The sequence below is a fragment of the Crocodylus siamensis genome, chromosome 3 (genome assembly GCF_052110815.1).
Source record: "Crocodylus siamensis isolate JL-2025a chromosome 3, ASM5211081v1, whole genome shotgun sequence".
NCBI lineage: Eukaryota > Metazoa > Chordata > Crocodylia > Crocodylidae > Crocodylus > Crocodylus siamensis.
This window is the reverse complement of record NC_143397.1, coordinates 26,258,978-26,278,865: the sequence shown is the minus strand read 5'-3', so window position 1 is coordinate 26,278,865 and position 19,888 is coordinate 26,258,978. Positions and strand designations below refer to the sequence as shown.

Here is a 19,888-nt window from a genome sequence, read left to right as displayed (position 1 = left end):
AAACTTGCATCCACATGCCCTCCTGTACTTAAGCGTTTGTAAACTATATAGTAAACTCAGAGTTGCTTAATTTATACTCTAGTTTACATCTGCTCCAATTGATACTGGTTTAACAGTAATTATCCATCTCTTTCTGACTGACTATCTGGACTTACAATTGCACATCACGTGTTGCTTTCTCTAGTGCCTTTTGGAGTTGAGGCCTGCTTCCATCTCACAATGTCTAATGAAGTGGAAACAGCTAATGTCAGCACCCAGCCTGACCAACAGGCAGTGCCTAAAGCACAGCCTTCAAAGAAAGAAAAAAAGAAAGGTAAGATGAAATGAAATGCATTACTTGCAAGTGTGTATATTTTGGGGAGGGGCTCTGCCTTATGCTGGGGTTAGGTCCAGGACTCCAGCATAACATGAGTAACTTCACATTGGACTGGAAGACTAAGCTACCTATGGATATAAAATTCCAATCTATCAATACCTTTCTTCAAACCTACTGACCACCTAATGCTTCCAGTTTCATCAGGAAACAAAGATCCCATCGGACTGAGAAGCACCAAATGCAAGCATAAAATATTCCCTAGTGAGAACAGGCATGACCAAACAGTGTGGGTGGGCACTTGTATGACCACAACACTGCCCATAGCTCAACCTGTTTTGAGACTTGCATGTTCTTCCTAGTTTGTACTAATGAACATGGTCTCATCTACAGAATAGACATGTGGCTGATCCCTTCTGGGTCCCCAAAAGTATCAAGATCCCTAGGGATGGAAGAGAAGAATAAACAAATACAAAAGTTCTAAAAGCAGGGTAGAAGCTAACTAGATAACCATATTCTTGGGGTATAGCAAGAATACAGCTTGACTCCTGGCTCTTTCCAGACCAAAAAGCCTGAGCTGAAGGAACCAAAGCTCTAACACATCTGAAGGACCAATTGTTCCCTTAAACCTGTGTACCACCCTTCTCTTCCTTTTTGATATAAAAAAACAGAAATATGTCTTTTAACTGAATATTTTAAGTAACATTTTCTTTTCATTGGATGTAAAAGGCATAACAAACTTCAGCTGATGCCTAAAAGTTCAACATCTGAAAAATAGTACTCTCCTAACACTTGAATTCATCATGTAGCAAAACAAGGTACAGGACTGAGCAAAGGACAGTAGCACTCCATAATACTGGATAAGTATGGGTGAAGTTGGTTGCTGCAGGCCACACTAATAGCTAAGCCTCTAGTTTTAAGCCAGCAGTAGCAAATACTGTTGTTTTAATGTCATTAAACATACCAAACTTCTACTGCATTCATATGTGGGGTCTGGCTAGAAATTGCTTTAAATTGCTGTACTGGTCTGGAGACTTGGTGACTTGCTAGAAAAGTTCTAAAATGGCTTGGACAATGCATCTTAAACTCTTTTTTAATCTTCCTTCAGGGTCAGAAAAGACTGATGAATTTCTCTTGGCCCGATTCAAAGGAGATGGTGTAAGATATAAAGCCAAGCTTATTGGTATTGATGATGTCTCGGAAGCAAGGGGAGACAAAATGAGCCAGGATTCGATGATGAAGCTAAAGGTAGAGACTTGAACTGCTCTGATCTATTTCTATAACATGGACTCTAAGTTAGAGGCAGGTCCAAAGGCACAAAATTTAAAGACTAATGTATCGCCCTGAACAAATGAGGCCTCAAAACTGGCAATTACTCCTTTTAATATAAACCTGTCCTTGCTATGATCCACATGCACTTGGCTACTCCATCTTTGATTTGGATCCTCTAATACTACTTGTATTGGTAAATGGCAAACATTCTCTTTTGGGCCTTTTTTCTGCAGAAAAGAAAAAATCTAGAATATCAGGTCAAACCAGCTTGGTAAGCCTGAAAACTAGCTTCTACTTATGCTGGTCAGGCACAAGTTGAATTCTAGCTACAAGAACAATGCTCTGCAAGTTGGAGCAATGAATCCTAGAGAACATAGCCTTGGCTTCCATGCTTTGACTGTTATGTGGCAACAGTACATGCTTATCTATGCCAAGATGAGTAGGGAAGTAGTACAAGTTAAGTGCTCATGACTGCCTTTCCCTCAGGAGGAAAACCATGTACAGGGGAGTACTCTCAAGCTTGTTCTAATTGCAACTAGGTCTGAGGTGGATATGGCTTAGTAAGGTTGCTAGAGATGTTCTGGTTCTGATGTAGAAACCACTTACAGGCTCAGCTCTGCATCATGTTTTGAGGCATGCAATATCTAGCATAAACTGCTATTTTGGAACTATTATCTTGGCTCTCCACAAAAGCACAATAGTGGACTGCAACCTGAAAACAACAAACTTGAATACTTGAGCTTCAGCTCGTGCAACACAACTTCTTTGTCATGTTAACTAAATACACTAATACCAATGCCTCTGCCCTATTAGGGAATGGCAGTAGCAGCACGTTCCCAGGGACAACACAAGCAGAGGATCTGGGTGAATATCTCCCTCTCTGGTATCAAGATAATTGATGAGAAAACTGGGGTAAGGCTTCAACAAACAGATTTACAATAACTTAATATGGGTTGTAGCCACTAGAACTAGCATACTACTTTACTTTAACCTGATGGGTCTAGAGGTCTTTCTCCTATTGTCTTCTATCCCTGTTCTTAGAATGAGGGAAGAATGGCACTCCAGTATCTGGAAGCAAGCCTTCACCTTTCTGCTTTATTTATGCAAAATGTAAATCTTTTGCTTTTTGCTTAACTTATATTTTAAAAAAAAAAAAAAAATAGCATTGGGCAGCCTGCCTCACCTTGCATGTCTCTTATCAGCATTGGTTTTGCTCCACAACTTGCTTTCAGCCTTAGTTAACTACTTCTAAACTGCAGAGTAGTTGCTACCTTGCCCTCACCAACTATTGTGTAGACTGAGCATCTCATGTGGTGTCTGAACAACCCCTTCATGTTCCAGGTGATAGAACATGAGCATCCAGTCAACAAAATCTCTTTTATTGCTCGGGATGTGACTGACAATCGTGCCTTTGGTTATATTTGTGGAGGAGAAGGCCAGCACCAATTCTTTGCCATAAAAACAGCACAACAGGTATGAATCCAGGTCTTGGGCACCAGTACAGTCTCACCATTTTGGGAGATGTCAAAGAGCATATGCTTGTAAGCATGATTGCATCAAAAATAACAGCCTCATGAAGGCCTTTTGTCTGACTACTCTTTCTTTTTTCTCTCCCCCCCCCCCCCCCCCATTTTGAATAGAATTGGTGACTCTAAACTAAGCCTTGTTTAGTGCATCATGTTTCTCTAACTCGGTGCTCTGTCATGAAACATGCAAGCATACTGCTCAATTTACTGCCTCCTAGTTTTAAAAAAAAACCTGTTTGTCTTTATGCTGAGACCACAAATGCATTCTAAGAAGCTTATGCTGCTGCTGACACTTCAGGGTATGGAGGAAGCTTCCTTCTCAGAATGTAGGAGGCCTGGGGTGGGGAGGTGGATAGATCTGCCTGCAGCATACCACTTCAGGATCTAACTGAACCTGCCCAAGCAAAACCCTCTTTCTCTGCAACTGTAGGAAATAACTGTTCCAAAGAATGGAAGGTCATGGTAACGATTTCATGCCTGAGTTCCTATACTAGGCAAGCCTTGCTCACCAGTTCTATTATGTCTTAACCTTCATGGCTTTCTGGTAAGGAAAACCAAGATAGCAGAGGCCCAGCAGATCTAAGAAGCACCATTCTCTACTCTGGTCATCTTAAAAGGCAGGACAAGCACCACTACATCAGAACTGCCATAAATGTTTGTTTTGTTTTTTTCCTAGCAGATGCTGAAATGAGTCCTCAGTTCCACAGTACCTATATAGCAAGTACAAGTCATAAACCTAAAGGCACTAGGAATCTTTAATGCTTGCATTTTATAGGAACTTGACACTCTATTGCTATCTTTTCTAGGCTGAACCTCTAGTTGTTGATCTTAAGGACCTCTTCCAGCTAATTTACAACATGAAGAAAAAAGAGGAAGAAGATAAGAAAAAGGCATGTAAAGTATGCACTTTCAGATTTAAGTTCTGGTTGTCAGGCCACCTTCCAGGTGACTAGAATGCTTTGGTCAGCTAGTATTTCTCTGCAAAATTTGGCATCTAGAAACTGACACCTGGATAATATCTACTACATCAGTTGCTGTGGTGATGCCTGTGCATATCTTGGTTCTAGATGCACATCAGAAATACTGACATCCTGTAGCTATGACCTACAATTAAGTCCTTCTGGTCTTTAAATAAAGATAAAGATGAAGGCTGATGCTTGCCCTAACTGGACTTCACAGCAAATGAATAGTTGCTTTCTAGTACATCACTTACTAGCCCCTCAGTCTGGCTGAGGATGTTGGACAGCTGGCAGGGGAAAAACTTGAACAGCTCTCTAGAAGGGATATGCCCTTTTTATAGGTAACAGCCAATGTGTTTGGGGTTTTTTGTTTGTTTGTGGTTGGCTTTTTTTTTTTTTGTGTGAGACTGAAATCAGTAAAACACTTGAGGTAAAAGCTACCTTGCAACCAAGTAATGCATGCCCTTCCAAACAAGGGGTTCAAGTCCAGCTGCTTCTTCCCCCTATTCTGCCCAGTACTTATCTAGCAAGCATGTTCTAGAAGCTGTCTCCAAGCTTGCAACTGCTACTTTCAATCTTAATGAAGAATATTGGGGGAATAATGGAAGGGTCTCAACTATTTATAGGAGTAAATAGTCTAGATAATGATCTGCTACTGGTTGATGCAACACTTGGAGAATAACTTCTTTGATGTATTGACTTGTTGTTGACATCTGTATGTGCTTCCATTATCTAGAATGGAGATACCTCGCCTACTGATCAAGCTGATAAAAAACTGGTATGTCACTACTCAGGCTTGTACCCATGTTGAGCCTCAAGTATAGAAATTCAGTATAATGTAGTAATTGATGTACATGGTCTCTACTAAACTGGGTTAAAAGAAGGGCTGGGGAAGGAGATTTCTCACCTACCTAGTTTGGTGGTAAGCAGCGACTTCTAGTACCAAATCTAACCTCCTAACTTAACTTTATTTCAAGGGTGTTGACCAGATGGACTTGTTTGGTGATATGTCCACACCCCCGGATGTGAGCAGTCCCACAGTAAGTTGCATCTTGTGGTAAAACAAACCAAGATAAGGTGGTCATAAGACTGCTTAGCCTGTGGAACTGAGACCTTGCCATTCTATATATGCTCAGATGCTTTCATGACAAGCAAGTGATTGCATGCTAAACTAAGCAAATGCTGCTTGATTGTGCCCAACTAGCTTCTTGCAGAAGAACCAAAGACTGATCCATTGTTTATGACTACTATAAAAACAAAGCTAATACTAGTTACTAATTAATCCTGATGCAGTTTTTAGCTGGGCAACTGGATGTGTATGGGTTTTTTTTTTTGATGCTGCCTAAATCACCATGGGGTACTCCCTACAGGAACTGGGCAAAGATGTCCATCTGAAAGAGGCTGTAGCAATCTTGTAGAACTTTACAGTAGGCTCCAGCTAATTTTAATTGCCTTCCACTATCAAACTGATCCATTGAGCAAAACTTACTATCTACTCAAAGTAATGTGATCTCATCATTGGGACCTCAAATGAGAAGTACTTGCTGTTCACTGCCTAACAACAAAACTCCATCAGCCTCTTAAGGGTTTAATTTAGTTTCTAAAACAAAAACCTTAAGACTGAAGCTTCTGGGTAATTGCACAGGTATCCAAGATGAGGGGATGGTTAGTATATTACTAGTAATAGCTTGTTTGTTTTGGGGTTCTTGTGGGGGGTGGGGAAGGTTGTTTAAACGGTCCTTAGCTACATGCCTGCCACAACACTTGAACCCACTACCACAATTTCAACATGCCAGTGCTGTAGATGTTGAAGATCAGTGTGCATTTGGGAATACTAAATGCAGCAATAGCCAGCTGTACACCTAGGCTAGGGACAAAAATAACTTGTACACTAGCATGTGATCAAACTGGACAGTTAGATTCCAGCACAAACCACTTTCAATTACACACTTAAACCAAAGCCACTTCTAAGATCAACCTGGATTGATGTCATGGCAGGCAGACAAATTTTAATCTAAACCAGTTAGTTGAGTCAATTGGTATCTGAACTTCTGTCCCTGATCCCTTCAATCTCTGAGGATGCTTTGTACCTCTTGCATACTCCCTCAACCAACCTCTGCAAAATAGCCTTCACCCAAGCTGTCTGTTCCAGCTGAGCAGGGGGGCATGCTCTAGCACCCCTAGTTTCTGGCCTGGCGCACTGCAGGCATGTTTTTGATGCCAGAAACAAATGTTTTCACTAAGCTGTAGACTGAACCATTAAGCAAGACTAACCTGCAGAGACTGAATCAATTTGGCTTCGGGCTTCTTGACTGCTTGGACAACAGCTGTTCATGAAGCCTTTCTACCTAAAATAGGAGGGCTCTAAACATGTGGGTCTCTTCTTGGGTAGCTGGTTTTTTGTCTCTAACTTCTGTTTAGTATTTCTTTTTTTTTTTTTCTATAAAAGCTCACTGGGGAACCTAGTAAATTTTTATCACCTTGTGCATAAGCTTAATAGTCAACTTTTTTTTTTTTTCCCAGGTATTTCTGAGCTTGCACTTTCTACTGCTATTAGAGTGAGCTCTTTAAGAACTGTAGGCATATCTGCTGAATTGGATAATGTCAGTGTAGGGGTGGGGATTCCACTTAAGTATTTTTAACAACTTCTCCATCTCCTTGTTCAAAATAAGGAGTTCTAATTGCTGATGAGCATTAATGCTAACCCTCAAGCCCACAATGGCTGCCTGCCTGCCTTCATACTAAAATATGAAACCTAGTTTATATTGGCAGTGTTCTTAATGTTGCACCACTTGCTGCAGTAATGGCACATTCCAATAGTAGTTATTGGATTGCAGTGCAACTAAAATTGGTGCCCTAGTCTCCTAGGCAACGGGAGGTAACTTGGTTCAAGAGACCTCCTACAGACTACTGCTGGAATAAAGTAATGTGAAAACAGGACACTCTGTAGGCAGGTAGATAAACAAACTGGGTGTAACAACATTGCTTTCATATAAACATATGAAACTTCAGGGCAATGCATGGAAGTAGCATTGCACAGCTAAGGAACCAGGCTTTTGCTGGGGGTGTAATTAAGTGATCTAAGCTCTAAAATATCCTGATGGCCTTGCACAAGACATGCAACAAATGAGGGGTTCTGTAACTCCAGGAATAAGGGTTTCAAGCTTTAACTGCTATAGAACTTTAATGGGTTTCTCTGTTTATTTAAAGAGCACAATTTGATATAAAGCAGAGTGTGTTTTTTGCCTTTGATCTCTAGTTTGCACTTTAATGTCTAGATTGTTTATCCCTTGCTGCATCATAATAAATACATTTGGCTTGGAGTCTGAGATTTTAAAAAACTTGAATTAATTTTCCCCTTTCTCTCCAAACTAATAGGAGACTAAAGAGATCCTGTTAGTGGATCTTGAATCTGAAATTGAGAGCAGTAAAACTTGTATAAAAGAGGAGGATCTCTTCTTGAATGGCATCACATCTCTTCCACGACCAAAGCCACAGCCATCTTTCTTGCCTGAAAGCTCTTTCTCTACCAATCTCAGCTTCTTTCCTACACCTACTCCAGATCCTTTCCGTGATGATCCATTTGCACAAACAGACAAATCTGCACAGCCTGCATTTGATTCTTCTCTAAAGCCTGCAGATCAGAAGAAAGAAAGTCTGAGTGGCTTGACTGTTCCAGTGGGGAATGGTGATATTGACTATTTTGGTAAACAGTTTGACCAGATTTCTAACAGACCTGGCAAACAAGAAATGCAGACAAGCCAGTGGCCTTTTGAGAGTAAGCGGCCTGCAGCAAAAACACCAAATGGGGTACCAGAGAGAGAACAGAATGGTTTTCTTGCCAAACCTCCAGTAACTCTGTTGGTAGAAAGCCATGGCAAGGGAGTATCCCTTCATAATGGAGTAAAGCTGGACTCTGAAAGCAACATCCAGCTTATGACACATGACTCAATAACAATAAGCCCACCTCCACAAAGTACCAAGCCAGGAAGAGGGAGGAGGCCTACCAAGGTGAACCATTTTCAAACTTCTAATAGTAAAGTGCATGCTGCTCTTGGGAAGTCTGGGTGAAGGAGCTTTCCTCTTTCTTAATGTATTCTGTAAACAGTAGCTAAAATGCCTCTCAGCACAAATGGAAACCTTAATTCTGTTCTACCTAGCTACCCATACTAACCCTTCTGCTCTCATGCTACTTTCTGATATTGTGTCTAATTGCTAAACATACCCTGTCTTTCTCTTTTTTTTTAATGCTGCCATACTTCTCTAATTGTGGTAAGTAGTGTATGTAAGCTCAACTGAGGTAAAAAGCTACCAAACTAATCTAGAACACTCTATCAAATACAAAGAATGTGCATCTGGTGGTACAGAACCTAAAGCCCTTCTACCAGAAACCTTGCTTTCTCAATAAAATTTACAGTATCTCCAAGTCATCTTTTATTTTTATATAAAATACTTGTATACTAAATTTTTGAGGACACTTGCATGCCTACTGTTCAAGCTGGCAAAGTACATGCTTTGAACTAACATGGCTTAAATTCATGACGGTGTCTTGAGAAACAGTTGTTTTGACTCACTCCATAACTTAGCTACATGCTTTTGTGCTTGGTGTGCATTAAGTTGATAGAACTCCAAATACTGTTTTAATGCCTCCTCTTGGGCTGTAGCATCTAAGGTGCTGTCTTTACTGGTCCCTACAGGGTGCCTGGGTGAATCTTGTGTCCAACATATCTACTTCATACACTGCCAGTGCCTGGGCTTTAAAACAAACCAGGCCTAATCTCTTTCCTCCTCTTCCCTACCCCATAAGACTCCATTATTCTTGATGAGTAGAATGACCTGTTTTCCCCTACCCCAGTCCCATGCAGGACAAATGAAGAGGTAGGCTGTAAGCCATCCAGTCTTGGCTGGAAAGATGTTAAGTCTCTGAGCCTGGAATTCCTAGAGTTAGGGCCCACCAACCCATTGGCTTTTTTTGCATGGAGAGGGGCTGGAGCAGATTGACATCTGAGAGTGTGGGATGTTTGCTACTAAAGGAAGCAGCAGTCACAAGCATTTTGGAGCTGGCATTCCTTTCTGATCCAAGAATGCAATCTGCTTCAACTGAAGGAACTGTTCTACCACCTTTTTTAAATGGGAGTATATAACTGACTTCTGTCTCACTTCTAGACTGCAGCAAGTGACTTGTTTGGCTCGGATCTCTTTGCCCCTACTGCTACAGAGAGCATAGGCTTGACTTCTGCAGCAGCACAACCTGCCCCTGTGCAAACCAGCCCACTGGACCTGTTCAAAGCTAGTCCTACCACAGCACCTCCCATGACTGGTCTAGGTAGGTTGTGTTGTGGTGTTTTTTGTTTGTTTTTGTTGTTTTTTGGGGGGGGGGTTGTATTTTATTTTTAAAACCATTATGGCTAAACTGGCTCTTTGCCACCAGAATGCTTAAGAGTTCAGCCACTCCAGCTTCTGCTCTTATAGCATTTATTTCTCTGATCACTCAACATGGTGTTTTTTTTTTTTTTTAAAAAGCTATAGCTTGGAAGACGGATTAGTGGATGATTATCTAATTGGTTCTAATTTGTCTTGGACATGGTATACATGGCTTATAGGACAGTTGGTCACTAAGATTTGGGTGTAGTGCTTGTTATTATCAATGTAACTGCCATGTGCAGGGAAGGAAATAGTGAAGTGCTTGATGCAGTCGGAGTAGTCAGTTCAGCTATTGTAACTACTAACAACTCCTTTCTGTGATTTTTAAAGTAACATTTTTGGAGGCCTTGGCAGTATAGTTGCCAAATTCCACTTGCCACTGACCAAGGTGTAGAGATGGCTGCCACTGACTTCAGGCAGGCTATTCTAGTAAGTGGATCCAATTTGCCAGCCCCAGGCTAGTGCTTCTTTGCCACTCAAATGGCATCTGCCCCAGCCAGCCCTTCCTAATATTGACTGCCTTGAAGATGTTCAGTGTTGTGGTGTTAATAATAATAAGTCAAGATGATGGAAGTCATTAGCTAGTTGTCAGTCAAAGTAACTCACAAGCTCTAGACAACCTTTTTTTGCCCATGGGAATTTTTAGTGAGCAAACTTGAAAACCATCCAGAATCCCTGAGGAATTGCTTCAGGATTCTGCCACTCCTAGCTTTCAAAAAATTCCAGGGAAATAGCCCCACATCTTCTATAAAACGGAATATATACCATCTGTTGGCCCTAGCAATTGGGCTAATGCCAAACTATTGTAATACTCTGGTACCATGAACTTGCAGAGCCAGTATATCAATATAGCTGGGCCCTCTAACTCTTTCATCCATTTAGATAACTAAATATCTTGGCTTGCTGCCTCTGTTCATCTCTGCATGAACAAATACCAAACCTTTTTCAAAGATTTTGTTTACTACAACAACAAAGAGCTCTATAGTATAGCTTCTATCCAGTACAGATCCACAGCCAAGCTAAAGACATGACTTCAATCCCTAGCTGAGCTATCACATCTTGCAGAGCTATATGGGATGGAAAGCAGAGACCTTGAGACTATTGTTGGTTTGACAGGGCCAAAAATGTAATCTTTCTCTTTTGTATACCACCTTAGTTGTCCTTAATGTATGTGTCTCTCTTTTTTTTTTTTTTCCCCTTCTCTTCCCTACCCAAAAGTCTTCTAAAGCTGGGGAAAGGTTTGGGAGCCAGTCTTGGGGGTGGGGGGGGGATGAAGCTGCTTGTGGTTCATTTTTATTTCTGGGGGGGTTATAACTTTTTTGCACAGTCCAAAGAAGCTGCTTCATAGCTAAGACCTTGAGATTACTGAGATGCACTGAACTTGGCATCTTTATGCCCTGAGGGGGGGGGAGCTTGCACAACTAGTTCAGGGATGGGGAATGAGCCTAAAATGAAAAGGTCCAGTAAAACTTGGCTACCCAATATAGCAAAGCTGTATGAATTGTGGTGTGTAGCTAAATAGCCAGGCATTAAGACAATAGCCTTGAAGTGCGTAGCATGCAATACTTGGATGCTATGCAAAATATAAAGCTTACAAACTTGCCTCTAGTCTCCTGAGGGACAGAATCTAAGAAATGTACGGACTTGCTTGGCTCCTGTCTGAGAAGCTGAAGGAGAACAAGGGACCCAATTTGAGTATTTCTTGGCCCAAAATAGACTTAATACAAGGCAACTTTGAATTGGCAGGTGGCCAGCATAGCTGCTGCTTTAAACCATATTTCTTCCATACTAAACAAGCTCTTGGCTTGATTTCTCCAGAAGATGCTGGGGGGGGGGGGGAGAGCAGCCTTCTAGAGACCCTCCCAGCTGAGACTAACTGCTTATTTTCTCTAAGTCTGAAGGCACTAATGGCATACCTTAACAGAATACATTGTTCTTGCAATTGAACCTTGGCAAACATTGATCCTCCTGAATCATGTCTGCATGAGGTCACCCAGACCCTCTTTAATGCATATACCTAGGCAGGAGTATGGAGAAATGAAGGCTACCCAAACCTTCCATTCCTTCCTTCAGGCTGTTTGGACTCAGTCTAGCTTTTAGATCCCATCTCAGACTTTGTGCCTCTGGCTGTTGTTGTATAAGCATCTTGGAATCCACCCCAGGTCTATTCCATGGCAGACAAAGATTCTACCATTGAACCACAGGGGACTCTGCAAGGAACCTTTAAAATGCTTCAAGCCATTGGTCATGAATACATGTCCAAACCTGCTTTAAGCTACTTAACTCCTCTTAAGCTGAACTCTGACTATTTATATTTAAGGCAAACTTGTCTGGCATCTCTCAAGCCAAGCCCTTGGTATTAAAAGTTCCATTCCCATGTGATCAAGTAGAGACCACAGTACAGGAAGCATTAGGTTAGTCAAGAATGCCTATTTTAGCCTCTGCTCAAGCAAGAGCTTGTTATAGAAACTTCTCTAAAAACAGTATAGAACCAGGTTAGTTACACACAATGAATACACTTCAGTGTTTATTTCCTAGTGATGATTTGCATTAAAAATGCAGGCTTGCTATGCACAAATTTTATTTTTCTCACTCTAAGGATCGTCTTTAAAGGATAAGGACTATATTGGCAGGATGGAACTCTGACATTTTTCTATATTAGTGTCCATGTGGTAAAGGGGAAAAGTGGTGAACTGTTCCTGTATAACTGCTCCATTTCAGGTAGCTTGCCAGTAACTTCAGTATCACCATGGTGTACTCAATCATCTGTCTTCAGTCAGGCTGCATTGGTATTTCCTGCATCAGTAATGGGTGCCCAGCCTACAGGTTTTGCCCAGCCGCTTACTTTTGGTACTCAGCCTGCATCCTTTCCAGGCCCAGCACCTGCTCAGTCTGCTGGTCTCTGGGGTCAGCCAGCACGTGCATCTCCTACTGCTTGGGCACAGCCATCCACCATTACCAATCCTTTCCAGAGTACCATATTCCCTCCTACCACACTATCTGCTCAGTCATCTATCCCAGCTACTAGCCCTCCACAGCCACCACCTAGAACTGCACCTCAGAAGGACTTTTCCAAGAAAGAAAGTGATGCATTCACTGCATTGGACCCTCTTGGAGATAAAGAAATGAAGGATGTAAAAGAAATGTTCAAAGACTTTCAGCTGTCAAAACCACCTGCAGTACCAGCGAGGAGGGGAGAGCAGCAAAGTCTAGCAGGTATTTCTTGAGGTTGTTTTTGTTTTCTACTAGTTACTCTTACTAGCGAGCTTGGACATTCCTAAAGACTACAGATTATGACCCTGAAGCTGACACTTCATACTAAAGTCACTAATAAATTCCCTCTTCCTCCAATGCACCATATCCCAAGTAGCTAAGCTTTTTTTAGGGGGTGGGGAAGGGAACCATTAATAGGGTTAATAGATGCCGCCGCCCCCCCCCCATACAAAGATGGCTTGCTCTGCAGTGGATCCTGTAAAAGCTAATCTTCCACTGCCTGCCTGTCTGCCCCCCCCCCCCCAATGCCTTCCCTCAAACTAAAGCATAATTTAGGCTACCCTGTGCTAGCTTGGTAAGCGGCTAAATGCTGCCATCTAGCATCCAAGTGAAGTTGGTCCACTTCACTAGGTCTCAAACCCATGCTAAACTTGCTGTGTTTTGTCCAACTACAAATAATTTGGATTAAGAGCCAAGAGTCCAATTAACTTCAGCTCTGGTTCTTTAATGGCTGACCCCACCCCTCCAAGGACATGGTTGTCTGACTGCATGGGCTGAGCACAAGAGGCTCTATGTACTCCTAACTTACTGGGTTTTCTTCTCCTGCAGAACCACCAAAACCTGCTCCTAGACAAAACACTCTACCAGATAATGGCCTGTTTGACAGCCCGTTTAAAACTGATCCTTTCAGTGCCCCTTCAAAACCCTCTGTAAGTACTGGAGAGCAGTATGCCTGCTCTAGACTCTTTTGAAGTCCTGCTGTATCTGGTCTTCAGCTGCAGTTGCTCCACTAATTCTGCAGTTTCCAAGAAGTTGTCACTTTTTTTATGGAGGGTCCAGAAACTTGCTTCCAGGTTTTTTAACTTAAGAACATAGTTACCTGGATTGGTCCATCTTGGCTTAAGTCATGCTTTCCCTCTTCCCCTATTTGTACAGGGGCTGGCCAGCTAATTCCCAAAGAGGAAAGGCAAACAATAGGAAGGGCTTTCTTTTGCAAAAAAAAAAAAAAACAAAACAAACAAAAGCCTGAATCAATGCTTGCAAATTCAGTTCAACTCCTGATTTCAGAAGAGTTAGAAAATAGAAGGTGTAGCTCCTGTTCCTCAACAAGAGGCTCCAGCTCTAAATATCACTAAGGGAAGGAAATGGCCTAACAATGTCTCATCTGGTACATGAGACTTGTTCCAGAGTTTTTATAGATGGCTTCATCTCCAATTCCAGCTTACAATAATAAAACTTAAACAAATTGCACTTACTAGCTGAAGTCCAAACTAACATGCATTAGACAAGTGACCTTCCCAATAAGAGATGATGCCCTCTTTTGGGTTTTTGTTTGAAAGCTACATTAGAACCAAGATAACTTTGCTAGCAAAGTTGAGCTTTTTTGTGCACTTGCCATAATGGTCAGGTTTAAACAAGAATAAGTTGCTTTGATTTTGGCATACATGCAATGTATAGAATGTTTAGCTAGTAGTGTAAAGATAGAATCTGAAAATGGCTTATCAGCATGTGTGGCTTCACTGGGAGTATGTTTCTGTTTTTAGATGGCACCTGACCAACCATCAACTTCTGATCCATTTGGTGATCCTTTTGGAAATCCATTTGCATAAATCTGGTAGGTGACCAAACTGATCAATATGGTGGCTTCATAGAGAATGAAACTCATTCTTCCTCCCATGACTGAAGAGAAATTTTGGAACAGCCCCTGGTTGTCTTGAGCTTACTGGTTGTAGACCTTTTGCTTGAGGGTGGGGGCAGGGACAGGAGGGAAGAAAAGAATTGGAAAGGAGGGACATTAGCATACTAACAAGGCTTTAAGGTGCAAGAGCAGGGTTTGTTTGGCTTGTTCTTGTTTTTTAGAGCTTTTGGGACACTAGCTCTAAAAGCAGACTTAATTCACTTCCACTTCAGTAACTGTAATATTACAGAATGTTAAATGAAGTTCTACTAAGTGTGGGAAGTAGTTATGGCATTTGGCAAGATCGTAAAATAATCCCTTTTTAGAATAGTAAAATCTTTCATCCTAAGAATTGAGTTAGACCTCATCCAGGAAGTTAACCAAAGCAATTGCTAGAATGATGGACATCCATTTAGAAGTTTATCAACAAGAAAAGAATTCAAATAGCATACAGCAAAACTCATTGCTAATGAAAACTTAGACAATATTTTACTTGGGTACACTGAATGTGCTTGAATAATATTTGTTCAAATAAGCATTTATCTTAAGTTGATCCATCTCTAAATAAACCTATTTTACAGAATGCATAATATTGTTGTAGTGTCTCTTTAAAGAAGAAACTTAATTCTAGAATCTCTATAACAAAGAGGAAGTGCCAGTATTGTACCCAATTCATGTCTAGGAAGACATGCATACATCTCCTGTAGTTCATAATGGATTTTTTTTGTTTGGAGGTTACTTCATGCCAAAGAGCGTGTCTAACTCTGGCCTGAAAAGCAGATAAGACAACAGAGTTGCATATGGCTGAACTCTGCAAGTAAATGAGCCCACTTTTCTAACCTCCCCTTTTCCCAAGTGGAATTTGTCTAATGCAAAGATAGTTACCGGAACTTTAACTTTTTTAATATTTAACTTTTAGAGCCTCCATTCCAGGAATATCTTATGTGCAGGATCATCTGGCTACTGACTTGTAGTAGCAAGGTCAGCTGGCAATTTGTATAATAAGTACATTTTGCTATTCTACTTTTTTTTTTTTTATTGGTAAGATGTCCTGAAACTTCCTTTTGAATAGGAAGTACAAAAACCTAACACCACTACATCTGCATTTTAACATGGGGCCAATTACTTATTTCTCTTAAACTTAACATTTTAAACAACCTGGGATCCCTCTACAAAGCTACATTTTCCTGGTTCTCTCAGTTTGTCTAGCAGTAGTTGAATGTTGCTTTTAAGCCGTTGGACAATTCCTAACTTTTTTTTTTCTTCACTTGACCAGAAACCCAGACATAACCAACAAAGGACAAACAAATTGGACACCCTGACACTGTCTACTTGTTTCACTTTTTGCATTGGCTGCCTAAATCAACTTGCGTTCATCCAGTGTTGCAACTTTATACTCTCATCAAACTTGGCAGACTGAAGTTACATTGAATGCTGTTAAGTGGAGAAATATCTACACTTATGCTGGAGATGCAGGTCTTAAGTTTTTTGGATGCAAATTTTCTATAGCCTTTACAGCTTTCCTTTAGGAGAAATGGACAAGTCATGTGAACACATCTTGCTATTTCTAAATCTGATCACTGTCACAAAGATGGTAGCACTTACTGTAATGAACTGAACACAAAGTTGACAATGAATTGTTTTGTCTCCAGGCAGAGGAAGGGATTACTAGCTTAAGTTCTGCATCACCTGGGTCTTTTCTACCCTACCTGATGGGATCACATGCTCTTCCTTTCTTTAAGGCATTCATTTGCCTGTCTTTTTTGAACTCATCCCTCACATGTTAAAATGTCCTTCTGTCTGGACTGTCACTAACCAGTAGTGAAATGTGGCTGTCTCTTGTATACTACTTTAAACAATAAAGATACAAACCAAAGTAAGCGGTAAAGAATCTTGCCTGCCAACTTCTCCTGGCAAAACTCCACTGTTCTCCTAGGTTTTTGGTGTTTTGTCTTTTGTCTTCAAAGGACTGCAGCAGAACTTTTGGAAAAAACTATATAATTGTAAATGAGAAACTGAATATACAACTTGGCTTCAGACAACTCCTAAGCAGCAAAGTCTGAGAAGAGGGCCATGGATTTAAAATCCAGGTTTAAGATGACCTGGTTCTAACACCTTTGGTGCTACAAGGGTTTTTCAGGGAAACAAATCGATTTGAAGATTCTGGGTTCTTAATTGGATGGAGAATGGAACAAGCAGATGGGTGTTGGTGGTTTGTTTTTGTTCCTTTTTTTGGTGAATGTACCTGATGTTTGAACTTGAATCAAGTGCTTCCTCACATGTATTATGACATGGCACAGCTCCAGTATGTTGGAAGGCAAAATGACAATCTCTAATTTTTTATGACTTCCATGCCTTGGTTTAATGTAAATTTGAGGTACCACTTCCAGTAATACAGGAGATGGTCATCCCTATTTAAACAAGGCAGTGCCTTTTCTGAGAATCTGTACTAACAGATTTAATAGCTAAATTGGTCATAATAACCTTGGGTCTAATCCAGATGATGGTTATAGCTGATCAATGTCTTGTTGGTTTTTCTATCTGACATTGGAAAAACACAAACTTGAAATACTATTATGTTTCTGTAATTAATAAAGTGGATAATTAAGCAAATACTTAACTGGACAGAACTACTAGAAAATCAATTTGAAGAAAGCTTTTTAGTGACCAATTCAGCCAGTCATTCAATTTTTTTCTGTACATAAACTTTCCTTGTGCACTTTCTGCAATATTAAAAAAAAAAAAAAAACTGTCTTGAACTGGAAATGTATGGATGTTACACTGTGTCTATATAAACTGTAGTTTCCCAAGAAGTGTTACCTATTGAAATTAAAAGATACAGCTTTCCCCATTTGCTTTCAAGAGCTGCATTTGTCTGTTCACTTGTTTGGGGGTGGGGGGGGTTTCTCCTTTTTTGGTTTCTTTCCAAGTCCTGAAATGTGCAAGCCACCCACTTGCTACATGGCATGTTTTGAAACTTTTTTTTTTTTATTGATCACAATGACACATTTTAATGCAGTAGTTCTGACTTCCAAACTTGGCACTAGACCTGAGTAATCTCTCCTCTTCAATGGTCTATGTATGACCTAAATCAGACCAGTGATCTGTATGGACATATCCAAACAAGCATGCATGTGCAGTCTGCAGCAGCACTGCACTCCAGTCTGCAGTACCACATGCAGATGTTTCCTCATGCTGCTAACTTGCAGCATGGGGTGAGGGTTTTTTAAGAGGCAGTGGCTTTGTGTTGCATGTGTGGGGTGTCCTTTTTTCCCTCCAGTTTTGACACTGGGATGGTCTGGTATCAAAAGCTACATGCTAGAAAAAGTAGGGCAGTGCATGTGGTGGCAGCGGCGGCAGCAGCAGCAGCATGTGCTCTCTGAAACCAGAGACTGGCCAGCCAGAGGAACATTTGTCTGCCTACTGGCCCAGCTCCCTGCTGCTGGATCACTGCTGCAGCCCCCAGGTAAGGTGGTTGGGTGTCAGCCCAGGAGCTGATGCCTGCCTGCCTCCCCACCCCAGCTGGGTGCTCTAGCACCTAGCAAGCTGCCCATGTCCACAGCAAATGCCTGTGCACAAGTAGCAGGTGTCAAACTTAAGTGAAAGGAATCCATTTGTACCCCTCTCCCCTCAAACTGTAGACTGCTACAGGGTAGAGGTAAGGGTCATCTTTCTCAGAAATGAATTGAGGTGTGTTGACCCATGTGAATGAAACAAACTGGGGGCATGTCTGTGTAAGAGGCTTTTTGTATACTTGATTTAGCTGTTGCATAGAGATTGTAATATCTAGACTACAGAAAAGCTTCATTTTAATAGGTGCCTGAAATATAAGCCATTTTAACCTGACCTAGTTACAAAAGAAATATTCCAACTTTTTTTTTCTATATTGTATTTAAATAATTCCTATGATGGAGTTCTGAAGCTACTGCATGATGATCATTGCTTCATATGACTGTTCTAGATGCTGCTTTATATAAAATGAAAGTGTCTCAACTTGGTGTATTTTATGATTGGTGGTTTTTTTGTGTTAAGATTTTTAACTAGATACTGGATGGAAGGTTATTGGGGAAATGTAATGTCTGAAATGAGATTAGTCTAGTCAAAGTGCACTCAAAGCTAAAAATGACAAATTAATTGTACTGACTGCATATAAAAGCTACTATTAGGCCTATTTATCACATTACTCATGCCACTGCCTGGACATTCCAGAACATGTTGCCTACCTACTTGGAGACTGTAGAGTATCTTTTATCTGCCACTCCAATTTCCATAAGGATATGGAGAAGGTACATAAAGTGCAACTAAATCTAGATCAGTGCTGTGATTTTTGTACAAGAACCTAAGAATTCTAATGTGTGGGTATGGTGTGTCTTTTTTTTTTTTTTTTTTTTTGTCTTGTCCTTCCTCTTTCTTTCTCCACCATAATTCATATAACCTCACTTCCATGGCCTGGATTACTTTGAGCCTACTATTTAAAGCTCAAACTCTGCCTCTGTTATGGCTTGGGTACAGACCAGATCTTCTGTTAGGTACAGATGTTGTCTAGACTTCATAGACACTAGGGCTGGAAGGGTCCCTACAAGACCATGTCCAGCCCCCTGCCCAAAGGGCAGTAAGTCAGCTGGGGTTAGGCCACCCCAGCAAGAAACTTCTTTATAGTCCATGGCTCCAAAATCTGGGATAGGCCACCCCAGCAAGATAAGAACCAACTCTTTTTCTTTAAAAGTATCCAGAGTAGGTGTTTGCACCATTTCTGCTGGGGGGCCTATCCCAGATCTTGGAGCCATGGATTGTAAAGAAGTTTTTCCTTGTGTCAGTCTAAAATGGTCTTCCAGTAGTTTGGGATGGCTAGACCTTGTCTCCTCTTGAGGTGCCCTAGTAAACAAATGTTCTCCCAGTTCCTGATACACACCCCTTATGCTTGTAGGCTACTACCAAATCGGCCTGGAGAAGCAAAGACTCAGGGGTGAAGTCCCATGCTGCCTCCAACCTCTCTTCTTGTCCTCTAATCCATGTGCGTGGCTCTCCTCTGGACTCTACCAATGCTGCTCAAGCAAGACCCAAGAAGTTATCCTCTTGCTTTACTCTGCCTTTTATGAGGCCACAGCTGGAGTACTGCATCCAATTCTGGGCTCCACACATCTTGGGTCTTACTTGAGCTGTATCAGTAGATGCAAGCCAGACTCTTATTTGCTTTTGCTGCCTGTGGCATTGCATTGGTGGCTTGTTCACCTTGTGGTTAATCATGGCCCCTAAGTCTCTCTTAGTGGCACAATGTTCAAAAAGCCTGAGCTTGAATTGATTCAGTTTTAGCTGATTTTAGTCTAAATGGTGTAGATTGAACTGAGATTCAAGTGTATAGATGTTCATTTTTGATTCTGGAAATGTGGCCATATGCTTACAGAAGGCTGGAGGGGAAGCTGAGGGGTGGCCAGGCCCTGACACGCTTTTGAGCATGATAAACCCTCACCCTGCCCTGCAGGCATCTTAGCTGGGGTGTGCC

At 41.2% G+C, this 19,888-nt stretch overlaps 1 protein-coding gene across 2 annotated transcripts in view; it reads left to right on the top strand.

Moving 5' to 3' along the window:
• The window catches only part of DAB2 (DAB adaptor protein 2), a 31,190-nt gene extending 13,954 nt beyond the window's left edge, over positions 1-17,236 (top strand). The window contains exons 2-14 of one of the 2 annotated variants that reach the window (XM_090037984.1): positions 185-313; positions 1,422-1,561; positions 2,399-2,497; positions 2,927-3,058; positions 3,918-4,010; positions 4,807-4,848; positions 5,048-5,110; positions 7,449-8,081; positions 9,237-9,400; positions 12,220-12,710; positions 13,317-13,417; positions 14,252-14,322; positions 15,662-17,236. In XM_090037984.1, coding sequence (XP_089894110.1) covers positions 220-313; positions 1,422-1,561; positions 2,399-2,497; positions 2,927-3,058; positions 3,918-4,010; positions 4,807-4,848; positions 5,048-5,110; positions 7,449-8,081; positions 9,237-9,400; positions 12,220-12,710; positions 13,317-13,417; positions 14,252-14,317 — 2,118 coding nt within the window. In that variant the 5' untranslated portion in view covers positions 185-219 and the 3' untranslated portion in view covers positions 14,318-14,322; positions 15,662-17,236. The remainder of the gene's footprint in view (positions 1-184; positions 314-1,421; positions 1,562-2,398; positions 2,498-2,926; positions 3,059-3,917; positions 4,011-4,806; positions 4,849-5,047; positions 5,111-7,448; positions 8,082-9,236; positions 9,401-12,219; positions 12,711-13,316; positions 13,418-14,251; positions 14,323-15,661) is intronic. The other variant, XM_090037985.1, reaches the window with a different exon arrangement.
• Positions 17,237-19,888: the final 2,652 nt, after the last annotated feature.